The sequence below is a fragment of the Globicephala melas genome, chromosome 7, assembly GCF_963455315.2.
Source record: "Globicephala melas chromosome 7, mGloMel1.2, whole genome shotgun sequence".
Lineage (NCBI taxonomy): Eukaryota > Metazoa > Chordata > Mammalia > Artiodactyla > Delphinidae > Globicephala > Globicephala melas.
This window is the reverse complement of record NC_083320.1, coordinates 66,551,757-66,575,972: the sequence shown is the minus strand read 5'-3', so window position 1 is coordinate 66,575,972 and position 24,216 is coordinate 66,551,757. Positions and strand designations below refer to the sequence as shown.

The window sequence follows — 24,216 nt, the reverse complement described above, 5'->3', positions numbered from 1 at the left end:
ACCAGCCGACCTGCACAGAGGGCCGCACAGACCCGTTCTCTCTCTCTCTCTTCTCTAACTTGGAACAGTAAACATTATTTTAGATCATCTTAGCAAACTAGGGGCAAGTTTACAAACCTCGAGTCTCACAGTCACTCTAGGTGGGACCTCACACACCTGGGGTGTCTGATTTCAAATAAGCCTCGGAAGACCCTCTCATGCTGACCTGCCCCTTTCGCTGCTCTCCAGATGAGAGGGTCAAGGGCCTTCTCACCCTTCTTTAGGCTGTCACCACCCAGAGGCCAGCATATCTCTTGATGTCCACACAGGCGCTGCTGGACATTGCCACACAAGGGCAAAGAAGTGTGAGGCCTCAGGGAGCCCTGCTCCCTGGTTTGGAGCCTGCGGGAGCCCTGGCCCTGCCCCTCCTCCTCGCTTCTCCTCCCCTCCTCTCTTCTGGCCTCGCCCCACGCCTCCCGCATCAGGTCAGCATGTGCTGACCGTGGTGTCTGTGTGGGCGTCCTGGTGGCCATCAGGCCTGCCCGGGGGTTGGCCAAGGTGAGTGAGGCCATGCAGGGCCACGGGTCAAACAGGTGGGCGTTGTGCACTCATGACAAGGAAAGACCCTCAAAAGAAAGTGAAACTAAAATAACAAAGAACTTCTGCCTAAGAATATTTGGCTTTAGAAGGTAAATAAAATAATTACATTTCTCAAAACATAATTTTCTGACTGACATTCCTAAATCCTACATGTACATTACTTCCTAACTGCAGATTTTCAAAAGGCAATTAATAAAAAGACAATTCGGGTCATTCTTAAATAATATGAGATAAACTTTAAAGATCAGATTATGATTTCCGATATTTATATACACATTCTACGGAGAGATGGCTATTGAAAACAAAATAAAATAAAATAACAACCAAAGGTGCAAATGAAGTCTCACTCCTGCAGGGAAGTAAAGCTCTTTCTGAATCAGACAGGAAAGTGAGAAACCAGACCTAGCTGTGCAATGTCTCCACCAGCGACTGTCCGAGAGCAGCATCTATGGTCATGCCTAAGATACCTCCTTCTGCAAACAATCCTTCAGACACATTCAAAAATGTCTCACTGAGACCTAAATTAGGCTTTTAAGATTTGGTCCCTTCGTGGGAAAAGCTGGTTGTGATCTGCAAATGACTATTATCAATTCTTGACTCTCGTTTTGTTATTTTACTCCTTGTAACGGTAAACGCAAAACTTAACTTTCATCTCTGAGACAAATATAGAGCACACAGTCAAAATAAATAACATGGAGAAGAGAACATTCCTCTGGGCAGTTACAAACCCTTGGGGAGGGGATGTTTGGCGGTCACCATGCCAAAGCCCTCTCTCATGGCCCTGCTCTGACTGTGTCACTCCGTGTCTCCTCTGGGGTTGGCGTGATCTGCCGGGAGGGAGGGGTTGGCAGGGTCCCCCTGCGTCCAGGGGGACAGCCACTCGCGCACAGTGACCGCGTGTACCTCCATCTGGCGCTGCAGGATTTAAATTTTAACTTTATGATATACTAGCAGGGTGACTTTGGGCAGACTACTTAATGACACTGGTCTTAGTGTTTTCTGCTGTAGAACAGAGACGATATTAATTGTATTTTGTATATCTGACACAAAGGTTATGAGAAGATGAATGAGACAGTGTGGTATATAGTGGACAATCAGTGTTAGATGGGCCTTCTTCTGCTCTTTTTCCCTTTCCTCATGTTATCACTAAAGTAACAATACATGTCTCAGTCTGGGTGTAAGGACCTGCAAGTTCATGAAATGCAATCTTCATCATGGTATTCATATTCTTTTAGAGAATGAAGGGACCTTGAGAAAGGCAAGCTATCTTTTTTTTTTTAATTTATTTTTTATTTTTTGCGGTACGCGGGCCTCTCACTGTTGTGGCCTCTCCCGTTGCAGACCACAGGCTCTGGACGCACAGGCTCAGCGGCCATGGGTCACTGGCCTAGCTGCTCTGTGGCATGTGAGAAGAGCATGTGGGATCTTCCCGGACCGGGGCACGAACCCGTGTCCCCTGCATCGGCAGGCGGACTCTCAACCACTGCGCCATCAGGGAAGCCCTAGCTATCTTATTTTAAATAAGCAAACGTTTAATCTTGATAACAGATGGTACAAATGCAACCAAACGGGCAGCCGTTTGGTTTTGATTATGGTGAAAAAGATGAAAAAATTCATTTATGCTTTAGATATTGACAGATAAATGTTCGGTATTCCATCCCACCCACCATACCCCATACAGTTTTCTGCACAACTGGGTCTGCCAAATTAGTGCAGCTTCCAGCTGCAGAAAACCCCTTGGGTAATCTCAGGGCACGTGGAGCTGCTCAACCCCCCTCCAGGGTACAGCTTAGCCCAGCTATCAGTTCCCCAGCTAAGCTGTAGCTTCTCTGTGCTGATATAAATTTTGCTACAGTGGTGTGGAGACTACCACCAATGGAATCTTTGTTTGAATAAATTCAAAATGAATAAATTCAATGTTTGAATAAAAGAGGGCACTCATTAAACCTTAAGATACTGGACATCTAAAATGGATAGAGAGGCAAATTGCCTGATTATTTAATCACCACTTGGATTACATCTTAGACTTGAAAGGAAAAAAAGTATAAAATTATCCTTTTACATTTTTAAGATTCTATCTATACACACATGCACATAGATTAAGGGTTATTCTTGGTGTTAAGTTACAATGACATAGAGGGAGCTAAAGATGTGAAAGAGCTAACTCACTTTGCTAAACCCCTGTGTATAAAGGACTCAGACACACCAGAAAGCTACTCAGGATGCTCCAGCAAAAGGAGAAAACAAAGAAAAAAAGAAAGATGTGAGAAACTGGAAGTAGGGTGTCTAACACAAAAAAAGAGGTGAAAGGAAGTCCTAGAAAGACAATGGGGCAGCAAACTGAGAAATCACTCTATCTAGAAAGGAGCAAGAGAATGAAGGCTCTGAGACTCCTCTCTAGGAAAAATAACAAGATTGGTAGATTATCTTATATGTTCGAGCATTTGGAAAAGGAGTAACAAAAATAATCAAAGTCAAAAGCTAAACTAGGAGAAAATATTTTTAAAAGACACATTTCACAAAGGACTCATTATCTCCAAAATATACAAAGAACACTTCAGACTCAACAATAAGAACACACACAACTCAATTTAAAAATGGCCAAAGATCCACTGACCCCCTAATAGACCCCTCACCAAAGAACAGATCCGGAGAGCAAACAGGCATATGAAAAGATGCTCCAAACCATATGTCACCAGGGAAGTGCAAATTAAAACAACACTGAGATACCACTACACACCTTGAAAGAAAGAAAAAAAAAAGTACAGCCATTAGACTGGCCAAAATCTAGAACACTGACAACTCCAAATGTTGGTGAGGATGTAGAGCAATACGAATCCTCATTCTTTGCTAGTGGAAATGCAAATTGGTACAGCTACTTTGGAAGACAGTTTGATGGTTTCTTATAAAACTAAACATACTCTTATCATAGGATCCAGCAATCACATTGCTTGGTGTTTACCCAAAGAATCTGAAAACATATGATCCACACAAAAACCTGCCACACCGATGTTTATAGCAGCTTTCTTCATAATTACCAAAACTCGGAGGCCACCAAGATGGCCTTCACAAGATGAATGGGTAAACTCTGGTACATCCAGATGATAGAATATTACTCAGTACTAAAAAGAGATGAGCTATCAAGCCACGAAAAGACAGGAACCTTAAATGCATATTACTAAGTGCAAGAAGCCATTCTGAAAAGGCTACATACTATATGATTTCAACTGTATTTCATTCTGGAAAAGGCAAAACTGTGGAGACAGTAAAAAGATCAGTAGTTGCCAGTGGTTAGGGGTGGGGGAGAAGGGATGAATAGAGGAAACACATAGGATTTTTAGGGCAGTGAAAATACACTGTATGATAATATAGTTATGGATACATGTCATTACACATTTGTCCAAACCCACAGAATGTACAATACCAAGAGTGAACTCTAATGTAAACTATGGACTTTGGGTGATTATGATGGACTAACCTAGATTCATCAACTGTCACCAATGTACCACTCTAGTAGGGGATGTTGATAATGGGGGAGCCTATGCATGTGTGGGGCAGGGCATTTGTGGGAAATCTCTGTACCGCTCTCTCAACTTTGCTGTGAACCTAAAACTGCTTTGAAAAAATCAAATTTTTTTTTTTTAAAGCTAAACTGAACATCCAACTAAACATGATTAAAAACAAAACCAAAAGCAAGTCTCGATTCTAGAAAAAACGTAACAGAAGGGAAATATAACTAACTTTGAAACTTGTGTTAAGTCTTCACATATTATGATATAGAAGAAGAAAAATAATTTGAAAGAGCTAAATCCTCATCTACTATATGACAACAGTAAGAATCCAGAAATAGCAGTTACAAGCACATTACCTAGAAGTAAAAATGTAAACGCCAAAAGATACAGCTGAAATAGGAAAGGATTTGGTAGGAGGCAGCTCTATTTCATTAAAAAGCAATTTGCAATATTTGATGTTATAAAAATATGTGAATATTCTTTTGAGAAAAATAAATCCAAATGAAAGCAATATTGGGAAGAGGCAGGATCTTTTAAAATGTCTTACAAAACTTCAAATAAATCATGGCAACATAATGAAGGTTTATCGTAAGGTTCAGATCATTTAAGAAGCAATGCTTCCAGTGTTTTAACATATTTTAATACTGACAGGAATACAGATTGGCTCGTAGCAGTTTGCAACTACTTTTACAAGAATGATTGCTTCTCTTACTCTGAAAAATCCAGACATGCTTAGTTATAAAATTTTTAGAAGCCTTTTCCTTATGTGTGCGAGGTGGGGAGGTTTTCGGGGCTTAAATTCATTTTGCAAAATTATCTCAGTTTGGGTTTTTGGATTCAGGTTTTGCATCCTATTTTGAAAGACATACTTTTCCTTATCTTTATAACAGTAGATTTGTAGTAATAAGCAAGTAGGAAGCAAGTCCCACCAAATACATCTCCAGTCTTCACAGACTGGAGAAAACAAGCTGCATAGGGATTGCTTCTGATCACCAGAACATCTGACCTCCGATCAGGAGGTCGGACACCACATGTGTCTGTTGTACCTGACCAAACTCTTTTCAGCTAAACACAGGCACCTTCCAAATCAGACAATCTCGGCAGAGCCTGCGTTTTTCTTAAGAGAGCCTTACATATTAACCTCTTCAACCAGATACATCTGGGAGTTAAGTGCTCTGGCTGGCACACAAAGGCTCCACGTTTCCTGTCACACCACAAGCTATTAGTGACATAAGCAGATCTGCCCACTTCCCTAGCTCCACATCAGCTGACAGCTCTCTGCCATTTCCTCGCTCCCACCTCACTTTTCTTCTGAGTCTGTTGTATAGACAGCTGTGGTCCACATGAACACATACAGCTGTTCAGGAACATTCTTCCTGGGTATCACCCTAAACATCAAAACGGATCCTTTTTTTTTTTTTTTTTTTTTGCGGTACGTGGGCCTCTTACTGTTGTGGGCCTCTCCCGTTGAGGAGCACAGGCTCCGGATGCGCAGGCTCAGCGGTCATGGCTCACGGGCCCAGCCGCTCCGCGGCATGTGGGATCTTCCCGGACCGGGGCACGAGCCGTGTCTCCTGCATCGGCAGGCGGACTCTCAACCACTGCGCCACCAGGGAGGCCCGGATCCTTTTGTTTTTAAACGGAAGTGCTCAAGGTTTATATTAAAATAAATGTAATTTCAGATGTGAACTCCAGATGATGTAAGTTGATCCTTGAACAATGCAGGGCTTAGGGGCACTGACCGTCAGAGCAGTCGAAAATCCAAGTATAACCTATAGTTGACCCTCCCTATCTGAGTTTCTCATTTGTGGATTCAACCAATTGTGATTGTGTAGTACTGCAGTATTTACTATTGAAAAAAAATTCCCAAATAAATGGACCCAAGCAGTTCAAACGCATGCTGTTCAAGGGTCAATTGTATTTACCATTGGGGTTCTACTAATAATAATCTCTTCACATTATTATTATTATTGGCTTGCCATGCAGCATGTGGGATCCCAGTTCCCCGACCAGGGATCGAACCCGTGCCCCCCTCCCTCCCCACCAACAGTGGAAGCGCAGAGTCCCAACCGCGGGGCCGGCAGGGAATTCCCCACCTTATTATTATATGCTGTCCCTGTACAATCCTGTTCATATCAGACTCTCCCTAAACTCTAAACTTGCATTTCCAAAACTTCCTTTTCCTCTCTCTCCACCCCAAGGGTTACTCAAAATTGATATTAAAATTAAAAATTTATGTTTTTTCCAGACCTGCTTCCTTTTTTATCCTGGTTAACAACTTAAAATAAGCTGGGGTTTTTCATCGATGTTCCCAAGCATTTAGTAAATGCTTTACTGGATGGACAGACTTTTTCATTTTCTCCTTTTGGTGGTGAGTTCTGGACCATCTACAATTCTGGTTGTCCAAGCTGGAAACCTTGGCAACACCCTCCTCTGTTTCCTTTTGTTTTCTGCCAACCTTGCCTTTATACTGTTCCAGTTGTCTTTTGCCTGGATGCTTGCCTCCAGAGAGCCTCCTCCCAGGCCTTTAACCCCCATCTATCCTCACCTCTGCGGTGCGAGAAGTCCAAAATGAAGACTCGCTGTGGTTACTGTCCTGCTGAAGAACTTTCAATGTCCCATCAACTAAAGAACAAATCCAACTTTCTTGGCACTACATGTAAAGCTTTCCTTCCATGTTGGTCTCTACCAACCTCTCTACGATCATTTCTTCATTCTCTCTAGCTGAACTTTCAACTCAGGATCACCAACATTCTAGTTACCTCCCTAACACAGAAGCTGTACAGGTGGTGGCGATGAGAGAGCAGAGGTCAGTAGATTAGGAAAGCACCATATTCGGCAGTTTTTCAAAAGAGATAATATGGAGACATGACCATTGTTAAAACTATGATAAAATATATATTCGAGGAGAAACATAAAAGCAAGATAGAGTTTTTGAGAAAATTCTCAAGGGATGCACTTTTATTTTCTTTGATAGTTCCCCCAACCAGTGGCAGTGTCCTTCTTCTCCAGGTACCTCCTGTTAACGTTAAATCTTTAGGTCCTTATACACCTCACACCTCTGGGCCTCACTCATTTCTGCCAACAGTAGCTTCCCACTCCTCCCTTCTCTCCTTTTTTGACCCAGCTAATCCCAGTACATTGTTTTAAAAACAGCAGATCACATACTGTCTTATCTTGAAATATTACTTGCCTGCCCAGGTTGGGCTAAGGGCCCTTCCTGTTTCCATTGCGTTTTGCCATAATTCTATTAAATATTATATTGAGATTAACTGTCTATTCTCCCCATTCACAAACTATAAATATCTGAGGTCATGGACTGTGCTTTCCTCATCTTGGCAGCCTCAATACCTAGAAGAGTGACTGGCATAAGCCAGACATTTAACAAATGCTTATTAGCTGAAAGAACAGGTGACTCGATTTTTGCTCTTTGGTTGTTAATCTGTACCACAGACCAGTCTGGCTTCTAATCGGAAATAACACACAGGTGGCACATTTCACTAAGGCAGCCATTTATAAAAAAATAATTGATGGGCTTCCCTGGTGGCGCAGTGGTTGAGAGTCCGCCTGCCGATGCAGGAGACACGGGTTCGTGCCCCAGTCCGGGAGGATCCCACATGCCGCGGAGCGGCTGGGTCCGTGAGCCATGGCCGCTGAGCCTGCGCATCCGGAGCCTGTACTCCGCAACAGGAGAGGCCACAACAGTGAGAGGCCCGCGTACCTCAAAAAAAAAAAAAAAAATTGATGATGAGTGGGATGAGTCCTTAACACTGAGCAACCCAGGCTGCTCCTTCAGCTCCACTAACACAGGGACTGGACTGATCTTCTCGGAGAACATATTGTCTTACAGCTGTTTTTTTCTATTTTCATGCAGACTCAAGTCACATGATGGTTCTATTTGTTGCTTCATGTCAGCAATTGGTCTGGGAAAACTTAACACTAGCTCTAGCAGTGCTACAGAACAGAGTCAAATGGTATTTTAGCAAATGAATGAGCAAATTTTGTTAGCGTGGAAGCAGCCTTAGGAACATTTTCTTTGCCAGAGAATGTTTTTGTATGAAATTTTTAATGTCCTAAGATCATTTTCATTATCTCATGACTTCAGTCCTCTCCAAGGAGCACTCTATATCATGAATTCCAACTTTTCAAGATTTCCTGGGGGACTTTCACTCCATCTTCTGCCTTGGTCTATAACATGTTCCATATCTCCCAGGGTAAAAACGGTAGCTTTTAGACTTCTTACCGCCTTAAGCCACTGTTTTGTCCTGAGATTTTCATTCATTGAGGCTCTTAAAAAACAAAAGGGTTTTTTTTTTTTTTTGGCCAAATTCACTTAGATCTTAATTCTCTCTAAGCTACTTTCCAACTTTATCATTTGATTGAAACACCTGAAGTTCACCAGTAACCTCCTGTCACCTCAAGTGGACATCTGTAGTTTACGCCATGCAGTCTACTCCCGCTTCCTGTGGCATCATCATTGCCTTGATTTCCTTTGGGATACCTTTTCCTCTGCTCAGAGTCTGTGTGCTTTAGCTGAGCTGATCCCAACCTTAGCTTCAAAGGTAGTCATGTAACATAAACATAAGCAACTCAGTACAAGGCATGATCGTCACGGGTCCTCACTAGAGCCAATCAGAACTAATACTGGAATTGAGGTTTGAGGTAAAATAAAAGAGAAAGCTCTTTCTATTTTTATGGACTTGGACTCGAATAGATGTAGGCTAAGATTGCCATTGCCGTCTTGTCACAATAAGGGGAAAGTCTTTCAGACACTAGAGCCAAAATAGGATATGAAGCCAAAGGATAAAAAAAGAAAAACTATGGTTTTGTTGACTGAGCTCCTAAATCCAACCAAACCTAATAACAGAAATAGCCTTGAACTTTATAGCTGTGTGTCAATAAATTCTCTCTTGCCTCAACCAGTTATGGTTCTATGGTTGTTGTCGTCTGCAACAAAAACGGCAATAATTTATGCACCATCAAAACAAATCAGTGGCTGGTATCTGCCAGAACTAATCATTCCCTTTTCAAATATGCACTATTCCTTTGTCTTTACCCATTTTTTTCTGATCCTTCTTTAATCCCCTCTAGTTCCTCTTTATATATAGCTATAATTGTGGAATTTCAGGGTTAGAATGAATAAGGGGTAACAAAACTAGTATGTATTGAGATCCTTGGAAAAGGCACATTTTATATGCATAAATACCTGTTAAAAGTGTAGACACATTTTTTGAAATTATGTTTGGAACACACTACACTATTGATTAAAATGCTGTAAAAGAGATGTTATGTGAAGGGAGACTAGTTATAAATTTGGACTGCATGCTATCATTTCCATCCTGAATGTAAAGAATTGAATATTAATGAGGCACAGAATGAAGGTTTTCACAGTGATAATACCTCTGATTGTAGTTTGAAAAAAAATGGGAGAAATGTGTTATTGCATTTTGATACTAGCACACTTTCTGGAAAGCAATTAGATTGCGTTGTCACCTCAGTTTTTAGAAAGCAAAAGGTTAGAAAACACAATAAAACTGCACATTATTTCCAAAAAGAAATGAAAGTCATTGGACTGTGAGATATTTGAAATCATATCAAAAAGCAGAGTTTATGGCCCTATGAGTTATGGAAAAGGAAATTGAATTGTATGTTTTATTTTTAAAACACAACCACTACAAAGGTGTTTCCATAGTAACAAGGTCAATACCAGTCGCCATTGCAGACCTTCCTCTTTTCTGATACTGGGTTTAAAGATCTTTTTCAAATACCACTTTAAAAGTCCTATGAAAAAGTGCAGGGTTTCTGATCATTCATCTGAACAAAAAAATGAGGAAAAACACACATGGAGTATTGAATTTCTCATGTTTTATGGATTATAAGCATTCGTGGCTGTCATATTTTCAGAGAAAAGCCTGCCTGACTAGCTACTGTGCCAGCCCCTAAACATGGGATTTGATTAGCCTGATTGTAAATCTGGACAAACAGAAATTGTTTGCAGTAGTATTCAAACAGAAATAAAAGGCAGCACAGTATTAAAAAACACACTTCCTTAACATTTAAATATTGAAAGAGTTAACTAAATAATCCCTATTAGAAAAATTTCAAAGACTCAGATAAAATATGATTATCAGCACTAGAGGAAGGTTAAAAAGATACAGGTCACATTTTGTTTATAACAGAAATAAATAGCTCTTGGCCATAAAAATCAATTCATTTAGCACCACCAGGAAGTGGCTTCTCCTTCCTCTTTCCTTTGTATCAAGATACACTGCCTATATGACAGTCATTCGTATCATCTTATCTTCCCCACTAAACTGTGCACCCCTCAGAGCAGAGATACTTTTTCTTTGTGTTCACAATAGTATCTCACACACATTTTGTATATAGAAGACACTGAAAAAAATAACTGAAGGATGAATCATGAAAAATAACGACACAACAGTAACTAAAATAACAAAATCTCTGGCCTATTTTTAGAAATGTGTCAGTTAAAATGTGTACTCATGATTTTAATCTCTTCAAACCAAGAGGCTCTAGATCTTTGTTCACAAACTCAAAACCATTAAGTAATAAATCCAGTTGCCTGACCCCTACATCAATTCCTTCAGAATCTCTGCAAGTAGGGCCCTGGCATCAGCATTTTTTAAAGCTACTCAGGTAATTCTAATGTGAAGCCAGAGTTGAAAATCATTGCTTTAAACTGTTCTGCTTGGGCTCAACTAATGGCTTATTTATTTACTTCCAACTTTTAGCTGTTTGCTTTTTTTCCCCTCAATATTCCCTCATAGTACTCTATTTCCCAAATCTATTAACACCTTTTATTATAACTTGATTTATTCTCTACATGATAAAGGCTTCAATTAAAATAGTTCTGGCTTATAAAAGTAAAAATTTTAAGCAAAAATTATTAGTGTATTTTGTTCAATACACTTATTAGCCTTTCGTTGCTGTGAATTCAGCTTCTGAAAACCAGAGCAGAATACAGTACCAATATTATAGATGTTAAATACATCCAGTAGAATTTAATATGTGTTTTTGTGCTTTTAAGCTTACCTTTCCCAGGCCTGTAATGCCTTTTACACCCTTATCTATCTGGAAAAATTCAGATTCCTCTTTCAAAACGTCCAGATCATATTTCTCTTCCTCTAGGAAGCCTTCCTTAATTCAGACTATCAAGAACTCTCTTCTTCGGTGCTGACACTGCCCCTCATTTATGCTTCTATTTTGCACTCCTAATACTGTATTGTCATTTCTTTTTCTTTTTTGTTTTTAAAATAAATCCCTCATCCATAGTTGATCGTGAACAATGTGCAGTAAGTGCTGCACAGCAAAATAGTTAGAAGCCATAGGTACTCAATAAGTGTTTACTAGATGAAGGAATAAATGGCCATATTGAAGTGAACCAGGTACATTTCAAAAACACTATCGCTATGGACTGAGTTGTGCTCCCCACAAAATTCATGTTGAAGCCCTAACCCAAATTCGTGATGGTATGTAAGGATGAGGACTTTGGGAGATAATTAGGTTTAGAAGAGGTCATGAGGGTAGGACACTCTTACTGGGATTAGTGCCTTTATAAGAGGAGACACCAGAGAGCTTGCTGTCTCTCCCTCTGTCTGCCACATGAGGACACAGCAGGAAGGCAGGCATCTGCAAGTCAGGAAGAAATCCCTCACCAGAACCCAACCAAGCTGCCAGCCTACAGAACTATGAGAAAATAAATATCTGTTGTTCATGTCACCCAGTCTGTAGTACTTTGTTCCAGCAGGCCAAACTGACTAATACAACTATGAACTGGGATTAAGTTATTTGAAGATAACATTAATATAAACATTACAGATATTTATGCTATCTCCTTTTATTGAAAACCTTAAAAAAAGTTTTTTTTTTAAAGAAAAGACCATATGAAATGTAGTTAGTCTAGATATTTCATACTTCCTTTCAAATAAATTTAAGGCATAATTTTTGGTATTTTCCTGGTAAATTAAGAAGTCTGACATAAGTCATATATAGTGGAAGATGAAGTGATTTTGCAGAACAATGTTCAGTAGGAAAAAAATAAGTTACCTGGGGGATGGCATTATCAATTATAGCTATTCACCAAGTTTCTTTTTTTCCTCACAGATAACAACTGAAGACCCAGCATGTTCCTTGCACTATGTTAGAGATTGTCTTAAATTAATTTTATTTGTCTTATGTAGGATAAAGAAAATATTTAAGGTGTCATGGAAACTCCATAATGTATTATTTATTAATTTATTCAACAAATAGTTATTGTGCATTGTGGGAACCCAATTTTGTGTTTAAAGCTATTTTAAGCTAGTTTCATTACGGCATTCTCTTGGGACTGTGGATACAAACTACCCAGTCCTTATCTGATAAATCTATTCTATAATCAAAGCATAAGAACTGTGTGGTTTAGATCAGTAGAATCTCTACTTTGAATTTCACGGCTAAGTAACATTTTTAAAATTTGTGGAACCAATGCCAAGTTCCCAACATTTTATTTGGCCAAATAATAATGTAAAAAACAAATAAATATCATTACCAACTATCACTATTAGTTCACAAATGACAAAGCATTTTAACACAATTAAAGAATATAATCTTAGTAGAGAATAAAGGGTGGTTTTCAAGGTGACCACATTTCATTAAATAGAGAAAAACATCCACTATATTCTTTACTCTTCTCATTTCAACCTACACTGGTGAAAACTTTGTTAAGAACAAATCCATCTGTGAGATAGATACAGAAATTTCTACCATCTACCATTTCTCCTCTTTCTGCCATCTACCACTTCTCTACCTTGTTCCTATTTCTCACTATTCAAAATCCCTTCCTTATTTTAATTCTTTAGGCAGGCCATGAAAATAATAAGCAAACTCAGTTTAATCCCATCAGCTACTACTTAAACGTAATCATTTTCTCTCATTTTGTCAAATACTGAAGATAAATGATGCTTCTGGTACCATTATAACTTTATGTTTCTGCATTTATAATATATCATATGAACATCTGAATGATGGGTATAAATCAAATATCAACCAATGAAGCAACAAAACTTACATGTGTGGACCCAACGAAACTACCCTTGCCATTACAATTCCAAGAATCAGAGTTGTTAAAACTGTAGAAATAAGAGAGATCTGAAAAAGAAAATGTAAAGATATATGGTCAGTTTAGAATAGAGACAATTTTATTGAAAATATTAGGTGATTCACTTTTTACTTGAGTAAACTTATGTACAGTTTTTAAAATACAATTCTTTAGTAGTTTATTCTTACAGATTGGTATTGATAATCTAAGGCAGGTAAATTTTTTATTAGATCTTAGTCTTAGTTCTTTTCCCCCCAAATAGAACAAGTACCAAATATGACTATTTCATAAAGGGAAATTATGTTTCCATTTTTCTTCAGGTTTTATTTTAGTGTTGACTTGTGCTTTTTTCTAACTATAATTGCTTCTTGCTTCTGTCGTTATCCTACCCTGCCCCTTCCTATACAACGTCCCCCCACCCACTCACACACATTTTGGGATGCCTCTGCTTTTTCCTTGCTGCTTTCTAGCTCTATTAAGTCTAATTTTCCTCTGTGGTTTTGTCCTTTGGTCTGTGTTTCTAGAGTCTTCTCTGCTACTTCCTCTCTCTCCTGTCACTATTTTAACTGGTTACAATATAAACTGGTCTGTGTGTATATGTGTTCTTTGCACTCTCAACATTAAATCTGTGTTCTACTCTTAATTTTTTAAATGGATAAGCACAATTTAGAAATTTTTGTCTGATAAGAAAAATATAAAATTGCTTTTATTTCATTTGATTGTCATTAATCTTGTTTCCTGGGTTGTTAGTTTTTAACTAGAGAGAAGGTTCTATTGTAAGTCCTCTGATCCACTCAGATATTGGGAAAGAATCCGGTCACATAGCTAGAAAGTGGCCCGTGGGGAACTCAGATGCTCAGCCTGACTCCAGATCAGTGTTTTCTAACTACTCTGCTTTGCTCATGGGAGATTTATTTAAATACATCAATATGACATTTTTAAGGGACACTTAGGGTCAAAATGTTCAAGTATTAGTAATATGATGGAACATTAGCTTTCTTTTCATAAATGCCTTGCCTTTTGCTCTCAGAAGGAAGCATTTATGTCTACATTGAGCATGTGGAATGGAAAACAGTTCAGACATTTCAGAAAATTCACCAAAAAAGTTCCTTTTAATACACTTCAGTTTATTTCTAGATGCCTCTTATGGAAGGAAGGAGCATGGTCAGAAAACTGTGGAATATCATCCCCATTCTCAGCTCTACCTGGAAGAGGGGGCTTCATCACTGTGGATACACACGAAACATCACAGTGAAAAGTAAAACTAATTAACTGTTGGATTTTTCAAAATAGAATGTAAAAACACATGAATAACTTAAAAAATTTTTTTTTTATCAGAATGTTTGGCATAATGAGGATGCAACATCAATAATATTCTGAGTAAAATACAAACACTTCATGAGAGTAAGGAAATAAAATACAGCCAGATAAAGGCTAATGCATGCAGATAAGCATATGTGGTGAGTTGAATACGTACTTGGTTGGTTTCATTAGAAATAAATAACCATTTCTCTTTAGCAATAAGAATCATAAATATTGGCCAAATTCTCAACAATTAATCAATCAAATATTGACATTTAAATTCACTGGATAAAAATGGGCACAATAGACATTGTAATTTACAAAAAAATTTTAAGCCAATGAAGTGATTTATTCTTACTTCATTAAAGTTAATGTAATTTTAAATTGCTTAAATGACTACAAAGAATGATAGAAAATAGACTAGATTTTTCAGTAAATAGACTTGGTTTAAATAGAGTTCTTTATATTTTCTAAAATTAAAGTGTGCTGTCTGTGTCAGAGTATCTACCTTAAAAAAAGAGAAGAGAGGACCTATTTATTTCAGTCATCAAGTATTTAACCATCAGTTCCCCCAAATAAGATAAAATATCAAACATAGTTTACTCCAATACAATTATAAGTAAACTAAAAGAAACTAAAGATGAATACTGTAATTAAGAACTTGGCCATAGAGATAGCAGTTTGACAAAATTAATGCAGGTAACAAAGTGCATTTCTTTGCCTATTTAAAATGTAAAAATTACCTTTCCAAGTTTCGCTATATCTCGATACAAGGACAAAGGCAGAGTAAAGGCAACAGTGGAAAGCACAATAATGAAATGGTGACCAATAAGCAAGTTTTCAGGATCAACTAAAACACAATAAATATTATAAAGTGTTTATGAGTAACACCAGTGACACAAGTAGTCAAATATTTAATTAAAAAATGACTTAATTAATACAAAGAGCTACATAAATGACAATTTTGAATAAATTCCATACAACCATGTAAAAACAGAAATAATTCACGAAAAATGTAAATACAAAGTAACTTAAGGATGAACCTATAATTCAAATAATGTTATAATATTTTGCATTCAAATTATTTTAGTAGCCTCTGCATCAGTTGTCCTGCTTCTTCCTTCCTTTGTCCCCTTAGTGTATGTGTGTGTGTGTATATATATATATATATATATATATATATATATATATATATATATATATATTTTTTTTTTTTTGCGTTACGCAGGCCTCTCACTGTTGTGGCCTCTCCCGTTGCGGAGCACAGGCTCCGGACGCGAGGCTCCGCGGCACGTGGGATCTTCCCGGACCGGGGCACGAACTCGTGTCCCCTGCATTGGCAGGCAGACTCTCAACCACTGCACCACCAAGGAAGCCCCCTTAGTGTATACTTTTAACCTAGAAACTACAGAGATCCTTTCCAAAGAGTAAAGACATTATGTCACTCCTTGTCCTAAACCCTCTAATGGCAAAACCCTTCATTCATAAAGTAAGCAACATGGGGAAATGGTATGTTCTGTGGCTTTTTTTTTTCTAACTTCTGTATTCCAGAGAGACTTGATCAGTACAACTTAAAATTTCAAACCTCAAGGTTTTGATAAAAATATTCACTATATTTCTACCCTTCTATTGAGAAAGAAGTGATTTCCCTGAAGGAAAGCAGACAAAGCAACTTTTTGGATAGGGAAGATGTCATAGGGAAGCTGCTGAAACCTGGTATTTATTCACTGCAGACTCTTGGCTATCAAAACAAGGAAATAATATATATATATATAGTGTGTGTGTGTGTGTGTGTGTGCGAGAGAGAGAGAGAGAGAGATCAAATACAAACAAAATTTGTAAACATAAAACATACTTACAAGGATTTATATATATATATATATTTAAAGCTGTGCTAATCACAGTATTCACTTTAGGAGCTATGTATCTATTCCAATGAAGACACTATTGTTTAAATTTTTAGCTCATATTGAATTCCTTCAGGGATCATGTGATTATACTTTTGAAATGTCCTCAGTGGTACCAAGTCTTTGTGCACTAATTTCTGCAAAATCTAAAATCTGTAGAAGCCAAGTCTGTCAAATAAGTAAGTGAATGTGGTAAAAAACAAAAACAAAAAAAGAGAGCTATTACTCTGAAGAGTAAGACTAGTTTTCTTATATGGCTAATAAACTAATGTGTAAGGAAGTTCCAAGGTGGGAATTTCAAAATGGCATAAGTTATACACACACACACACACACATATGTACCAGAATGGAAATATTAATCGTGGGTTTTTGTTTAACTCAGTCATAACTAAACAATCATCATAACGTTGTGAGTCAAAACAATAAAACAGGAAGGTCAAGTTCCAAAACCCTTGAACTCAACTATTTACATATTTCTGGTGAACATAATATGAATTAAATTATTTGTGTATCTGGTCTGTTTACCCTTTCAAACTGTTTGCTCTACTAATATAGTGTTATCTTATTTATACGGATGTCTGAAGTTACATGTATCCTTAAAATTCTGCAAGTATAGATTAAAAAGGAAGGAGAAAAGGAAGGAAGGAAGGAAGTGTTGGTAGGATTATGCCTACTTGGTTGTCCCAAGAGAAAGAGACTATGCTATGTTTTCTAACATTTTCCTCATACATATGTATTACTTCTTAAATAAGAAAAAAGAAAGAATTTTTTCTAAATTAATAATGCTCCTTTGAAAAACTGAAAAAATAGCAAAGGAAACAAAAAATTCCCATGAATCGCACAATTAAAAGATAACCACAGTTTATATGTGAATATATGTTTTTTATTTTTTCCTTATTTATGGAAATAGAAAATTTACATAATTTAGATCATATTGTATATATGGTATTATATTCTTCTCATTTTCCTTAACATTCTATCCACTCACCTAATCTCAGTTTATGAAAACAGGATTTGGAGGCTGGGGGCTATGACAGCACCTACAGATAACAGCTAATGGTGCTGGGTACACCTCCTATATGCTAGGCACTGTCTGCGTTGCCTCTCGTTTCACACCATAATTCTATGAAGCAGGTGATACTCTAATTCATAATTTAGAGATGAGGGGCTAGAACTCAGCGAGGGCATTAACCTTCTCAAGGTCACACAGCTAGCAAGTAGTGGGTCAGTGATTTGATGCTCAAATCTCCTTGGTTTCAGTTTCCACTAAACCCTGTGAGAGGAATAGGCACAATTTCCAGTTTTACGTTTTGTTTCATTTTGTTGGCATGTTTCTAGGATGGGTGATACACTAAGAGAAAACGTGTTTCTGTATCAATTTGAAGGATAATAACAACTATAAAGTTAGGCGACTATGAAATGGGGATTATGTGGCTTGGACGAGGAACTCTTCAAAGCAAAAAGACTCACAATCTCTGAATTATTCAAATAGCCATGATATGGTGAAAGGATGAACAGGGAGTGGCGTTGTGGCACATGCTGAAAAGGTCTGCTTAAAATGTTCACAGCGGCTTTTTCAGAATCAAGCCAAACAGGAAACAACCCGAATGTCCCTCAACTGGATGACAGATAAAATGTTTATATCCATATAATGAAATAATCCTCAGCAATTAAAAAAAAGAACACGTTACTAATAAACTCCAAAACATGGAGAATCTCAAATGTACCATACTAAGTGAAAGAGGCCAGACCCAAAAGGCTAGCTCCTATAAGATGCCATTTATTTGACATTCTGGGAAAAGCAAAAGTAGGAAGAGAAATCAGATCAGTGGTTCCCTAAGGCTGGAGATGAGAGAAAGTTTGACTACAAAGCGGAATGAGGAAAATCTGGGGGGATAACGGAATGGTTCTGTATTTTGATTGTGGCTGTGGTTATATGACTATATGCATGGGTCAAAACTCATAGGACTATACATTAAAAAGGGTTAATTTTACTATATTAAATTGTAGCTTAATACAAATAATGGGGACAAAGATTAGCTTGCTTATTTAAGAAATGATGTAGTATAAACACTACATGAAAAAATGATACTACAGATAGTGATACATAAGATATTTAAAATATAAAGTATTTTAATTATATAAATAATAATTTTTAAACAGCTAAATTAGAAATAAACTATATATAAGAGATTAATACTTTAGGATCAGATTGGATCATGGATATTACTGGATATTTGAAGTCATCCAATTCCTCCACTTGCAAATATTTTATTTTTAAATTATTATGAATCACATTAACTATGAAAAACTATATAAAATAAATATACTGACTTACCTCCAGGGATTCTTTGGAAAACTTTGCTCAAAGTATCTCCAGTTATTATGTTGTAACTTATCATAGCTAAACACATAATTAAAACAATACAGTCACCAACAAGCCATCACATATTTCATCTTGAATATTTTGAAAGTAATCAGTTATCACTTCCCAAATAGTCTACTTTCAAATATATATTGTGATTACAAATATGTACAACTTTAAAAATAACTAGACAGCAGATTTGTGGGAGAATATCAGTTTGTATTACAAAAAGATTTTCCCTTCACAAATTGATTCTTTCCAGAACATCTTTAAATAATAGTGAGTTTTGGTAGTCATTTAAAACGCAATTTGTTTTATTAAAGTTCAGTTTCCAAATACTCTTTAGGAACACATATTTTGCTCAAAGTGAGGAACAATAATAGAAAACTGTCAAGGCTCCAAAATATCACCTCATTTGAAAAAGTAAAATTTTGGAGAAATATATTCTTAGCTTTCTGAAGAGACATAAGAAACTAGTTTGAACAATAGCTTCTGTATTACTTATTTTGAAAATGAAGTCAATTTGGCCACTGATGAACATTAACATTTTGCTTATTTAAGAAGTGCTGGGTGCCAACTTTAAACAGCAGGTTGGCCTTGGACATGACTTCCACAAATCCTTAGGTTTTCAAAAAAATTTTAGCCTTAGAAGAAATCTATCATTCTATTTTTCATCAAGCTAGGGAATCACAAGCATTAACTCAGAATCACGCTCACTTTATTTCAATGAAATACTCAGAAAACTGACCAAAAGGAACAGAAAACAAGGGAAAAATGGCTAAAGATAAACACTTAATGTGGAAAATATTTCAACTACTAGTATTCTTTAATGACTATTAAAACTATTTTATTCAGAAATGGCCGTTTATGAAAATACTTACAATATTCAATTTCATATTCATCCTTACCTATGAAAGGATACAAAAATTGTAGAACAGACAGTAGGAGATATCCTGGAAAGCCAAAAGTTTTATTGACCAAAGACTGGTAAGTGTCTGTCCCTGAGAGGGCCCCTCCTTTTATCAATAAAACAAGGGAAAAGTCTGTGGCAAAAATAACCATTAAACAAATGTCAGATTACATTTAGTACAAATTTTTTTTTTTTAGTGTTTTGACTTAAAGAAAAAAAGAACTTTAAAGAAGAGTTTAATGCTACAGTAAATTAGCATGGCAAGTCTTACTTTCTTTTCATAAAACTTTATCTTTCATAAAACTGTACTGTTTCCAGTTATATATTTTTCAATCGAGATGCAAATAGACTTCATATATCCATGCAATGAACTGGACAGATGAGGGTATGCAGACTAGAGTTAAAGCTTCAATTTTCCATTTTACTTTCTTAACCTAACCAGTGCGATGACTATTAACAGGATGTGGCTCAATTGTCCAAGCAACAGAATGTAGGTAATCCAATATCTCATAGGCGTTCAACGTGTGAAGACCGAGAATAAAACGTGCTGGAAGCATTCAGAAGAAAAAATAGATTTAGGAGAATCAGATCATTTGTTTTATAACAAAGTACAACTAGTAACTTTATAGTTATTATGGTTTACTTTACTATATTATTATTATAGTTAAGAGAGCACTCTAAGAATTTTTTTTTTGAAATTTACATTTTAGAGATTTAAGTTCCACTTTTTTTTTTAAAAAAAAAACAGAGATGGCCAATTTTCTTTTTGTTTATTTATTTATTTGGCCGCATCGTGTGGCTTGTGGGATCTTAGTACCCTGACCAGGGATTGAACCGTGCCCTTGGCAGTAAGAGCTCGGAGTCCTAACCACTGGAACGCCAGAGAATTCCCAAGTTCCACTTTTAGTGTTGAAATTGAAGACACAAATATACAGAAAATATATAACTAAAAGTCTCTTTCATTTAACCCAATGTTTTTTGAACACCTAGTGAATGACACTGCAGTTGTATTGGGTACACAGCTACACAGAGGGTGTGATTCGTGCTTTTTCTTTTTTCTTGCTCGTGCTTCCATCACAGGTGAATTTTTTATCAAGTTATTTGGAAATGTACTAGAATACAAAGAAGAAAATACAAATCATTGCAGTGTTGTTTCCACCTTGATTCCCCACCCCCATTTCACTGAAACTTTTTTTAACAAGTTCATCAATGAGCTCCAAGTTGATAAATCCAATTGATACCTCCTAAATATTAATCATATTTGCTTTTTCAGTAGCATTTTCTCCCTGTTTACCATTCCCTTGTTTCTCAACCATCCTCCCTTGGCCTTTCTGACATCACTTTCTCTTGGATTTCCTCCTATCTTTTGGGCCATTTAGTTTTTCACGTTTCTTTAACTCTCTTCAAACCCTGGATTCTTGGACTTTTCCCTCACTCTTCAAGATGTCCTAATGTGATCCTATTCATGGTCATGCTTTCAATTTTCATAAAGATGTTAGTAACTCCCAAATTTGTACCTCCAGCCCAGATTTCTTCCAAAACTCCAGATTTCTATATCTAGCTGCCTAATAAACATTTTACCTTGAAGACCTCATAGGCATCTTGATTTTAGATATCCAAATTAGAATTTATATATTTGTTTTGGAACCTGCTTCTGCATTCATATTTCTCCAAACTGTGAATAATATCAAGATAAACTTGAGAATCACACTAGACTTCTCATTATCCATCACCTTCTATTTTCCTTTGGTCACTAAGTCCATTAACTACTGCATCATAAATTATTCAACTATATCTCCTCACTTCTAGTCTCTAACCTGTTTTACTTTAGGGCTTAGGCCTTTATCACTTCTTGCTTGGATTACTGCAAAAACTCCTATTAGTTCTCTCATCCACTATCCCCTCCCTACTAAGACTTTCTTGACCTCCCCCCTGTACCAGATGAATCTGACCACAGCATAAATCTGACCATGTTTTCTGCTTAAAATCCTCCAGGGGAATACTTTGATGCCTTTGGATAAAAAACAACACTTTTTCATAATTTTTTTTCAGAAAAAAACTGTTTATTAGCTGTGGGATCTTGGATGAAGGACTCTGAGTTTCATCTGTAAAGTAAGGCAATACCCCAACCTTGAAGAGTCTATGAGGATGATGATGTTTAAATGCCTACCACAATGCTTGGCACACTATGGAGGCTAAATGAATGAGAACTCATGCTATTTTTAGTTATCTTCTATAGGCTGTGTGTTGAGGTGGAAGAACATTGTATTTGGAGTCTGATGATAATGATGGTAACGATGATAAAAACCACAAAAACACTAGCAAATACTTCACAACACTTTCTGTCTGCCAGACCTTTTTCTAAATGCTTTATGTATATTAACATGTTTAATCATCACAACAGCCCTAAGTAGGTGCCATTATGATCCTCCATTTGATAGATGAGAAAAGTGAGGCACAGAAGCTTAAGTAAATTGCTAAATTTCACAGAATAAAGGAGAGACAGGACTCAGACCCTGGTAGTCTAGCTCCAGAATCCATGCATTTAACCAAAATCTCAACTCTGTTGCCAGTAACTGCAGACCTTGGGCAAATCATGTTAACCTACTGGTCTCAATTTCCTCCTCCATAAAAAGTAGAACATGAATACCTACTTTATGGAGTCAGAAGGATTAAGTATAGTGGCTGCATTATGCTTGGCATCTAGCCAGTCTTCAGGAAATGGTAATGATTATCATTACATGGGAGCCTTCAAAAATGCTTCTGCAAACCTCTCTAACTTCATCTCTTTCCACTTACCAACATCAACCCTATACTTTAGCCAGGCTGAATCACTTACATAGTTCTCTCTTGCATTTCCACATTACCGTCTGCTTGGAGTACCCTTCCATTTTCTTCGCTCTCTCACATTTTTTCATAAACAGTCGGTGAAGCCGTCTTTTCCTCCCCAAAACATGTCTGCTCCTTTAAGGCTGGATTAAATGCCAGTATCCCTATTGTCATGCACATATTTGTATTATGGTATTTTTCATGAAGCATGATAATTATGTGTGTTTTTTTCTGCCTAACATACTACATTGTGAGCTTCATGTGGGCAGGAATAATGCTATCATTGCTATAGCTATCATTGCTATCATTGTTATAATGGCAGCAGTGTCAGTAAATATCTGTTGAATGAATCAGTGATCAATAAAGCAGGATTGCTAGGTGTCTATATATCTGATTCAAATGTAATATGATAAATGACTTAATAAATATATTTTAAAATATTCTGCAAGCACAAATGACATGGTAATTCATCCTACATCCTTTGTTTAAAACTAGGAAAAGCTTCACAGAAGAGTTGAGTAGTGCCTTGAAGGATAAACAGGATTTCACCAGGTAGAGAAGAAAAAAAAAAAAGTCAAGCAGGGGGACTATCTATGGGAAGTCAGTGTGAAGGTATATTCTACATGTGGGTAATGGAATAGTCCAGAATGGCTAAAACATAAGTCCCACACAGGGCAGTGTCGGTGACAGGGTGAAAGAGAGGTCATATTAGTGGGAGATAAGACCAGAAATGCAGACTGTGGCTGAACCATGAAAGAATTTAAATGCAATAAATTTTTTTCTGTTGTCATTATAGAGTCTTGGAACGTTTTGACTGGGGGAATATCAGATCAGGCTGAGGTTTCGTAAAGATAACTTTTGCAGTAATATGGAGGACGGATCAGAAAGCAAAAGACAGATGCTAAAGGCAGGAAAACTAAAAAGCAACTTATTGGCCGAGGAAGAGAATCAGTGAGGACTGGAGTAACAGGAGGTAACCAATTTCACAGATGTTGTAAAGTTTTGGTGAAGAACTGTATGCTTGGGATGAGACTGCTGAATTGTACAACAGTTCAAAATGTACTGCTTAAAAGTAACAATTTGCTAAGAATTTAGTCAATAACAAATGCTATACGGGCTATAGATAAAGCTCTCAAAAGTTTTAGGAATCTCAAATATCACTATAACATTTTGATCTCCCTTTAAATGTACTGTATGCAAATTTTAGATAATCCATGAATGAGTGTACGTTATTTAACAGGAAAATTTTCTTTTACATCGTTATGTATACTTGGACAATAAAAATTATTTTACTCTAATCAACAAATATGAGAACCTTAAAGTAAATTAAAATAAAATCATTTGTTGTAAATATTTACAATTCTTTCTTGTTCTCCAACATTTCACAAACATGAAAACAGAACTTAGAAACACTACTTGTTGAACTGGACATAACTCATTGAAAAGACAAAGGCCTTAAAAAGACAAAAGAATAATTGTAGAGACAAACAACTGTATAATTAGTGTCAATTTAAAGAACAATTCAATATTATAACCCTACTTGTAGATTTTGCTCTTAAAATCCTAATTAAGGAAAAAAATGAATCACAGTCTATAATTATTTTTTGTGTCTGTGTGGTTGGTCATCCTTAATTTATCAAAATTATTTAAGGATTTTCATCATGCAGCCAAATTACTGAGTAACTAATTTCTGCTGATTAGTTGCAACATATGAC

General features: G+C 36.8%; 1 protein-coding gene across 2 annotated transcripts in view; it reads right to left on the bottom strand.

Moving 5' to 3' along the window:
• The window catches only part of SLC38A11 (solute carrier family 38 member 11), a 52,901-nt gene that overhangs the window by 24,272 nt on the left and 4,413 nt on the right, over positions 1–24,216 (bottom strand). The window contains exons 4-7 of one of the 2 annotated variants that reach the window (XM_060302345.2): positions 19,644–19,805; positions 18,736–18,801; positions 15,234–15,340; positions 13,159–13,238 (exon numbers count right to left, since the gene is read on the bottom strand). In XM_060302345.2, the coding sequence (XP_060158328.1) occupies positions 13,159–13,238; positions 15,234–15,340; positions 18,736–18,801; positions 19,644–19,805 (415 nt within the window). The remainder of the gene's footprint in view (positions 1–13,158; positions 13,239–15,233; positions 15,341–18,735; positions 18,802–19,643; positions 19,806–24,216) is intronic. The other variant, XM_030852566.3, reaches the window with a different exon arrangement.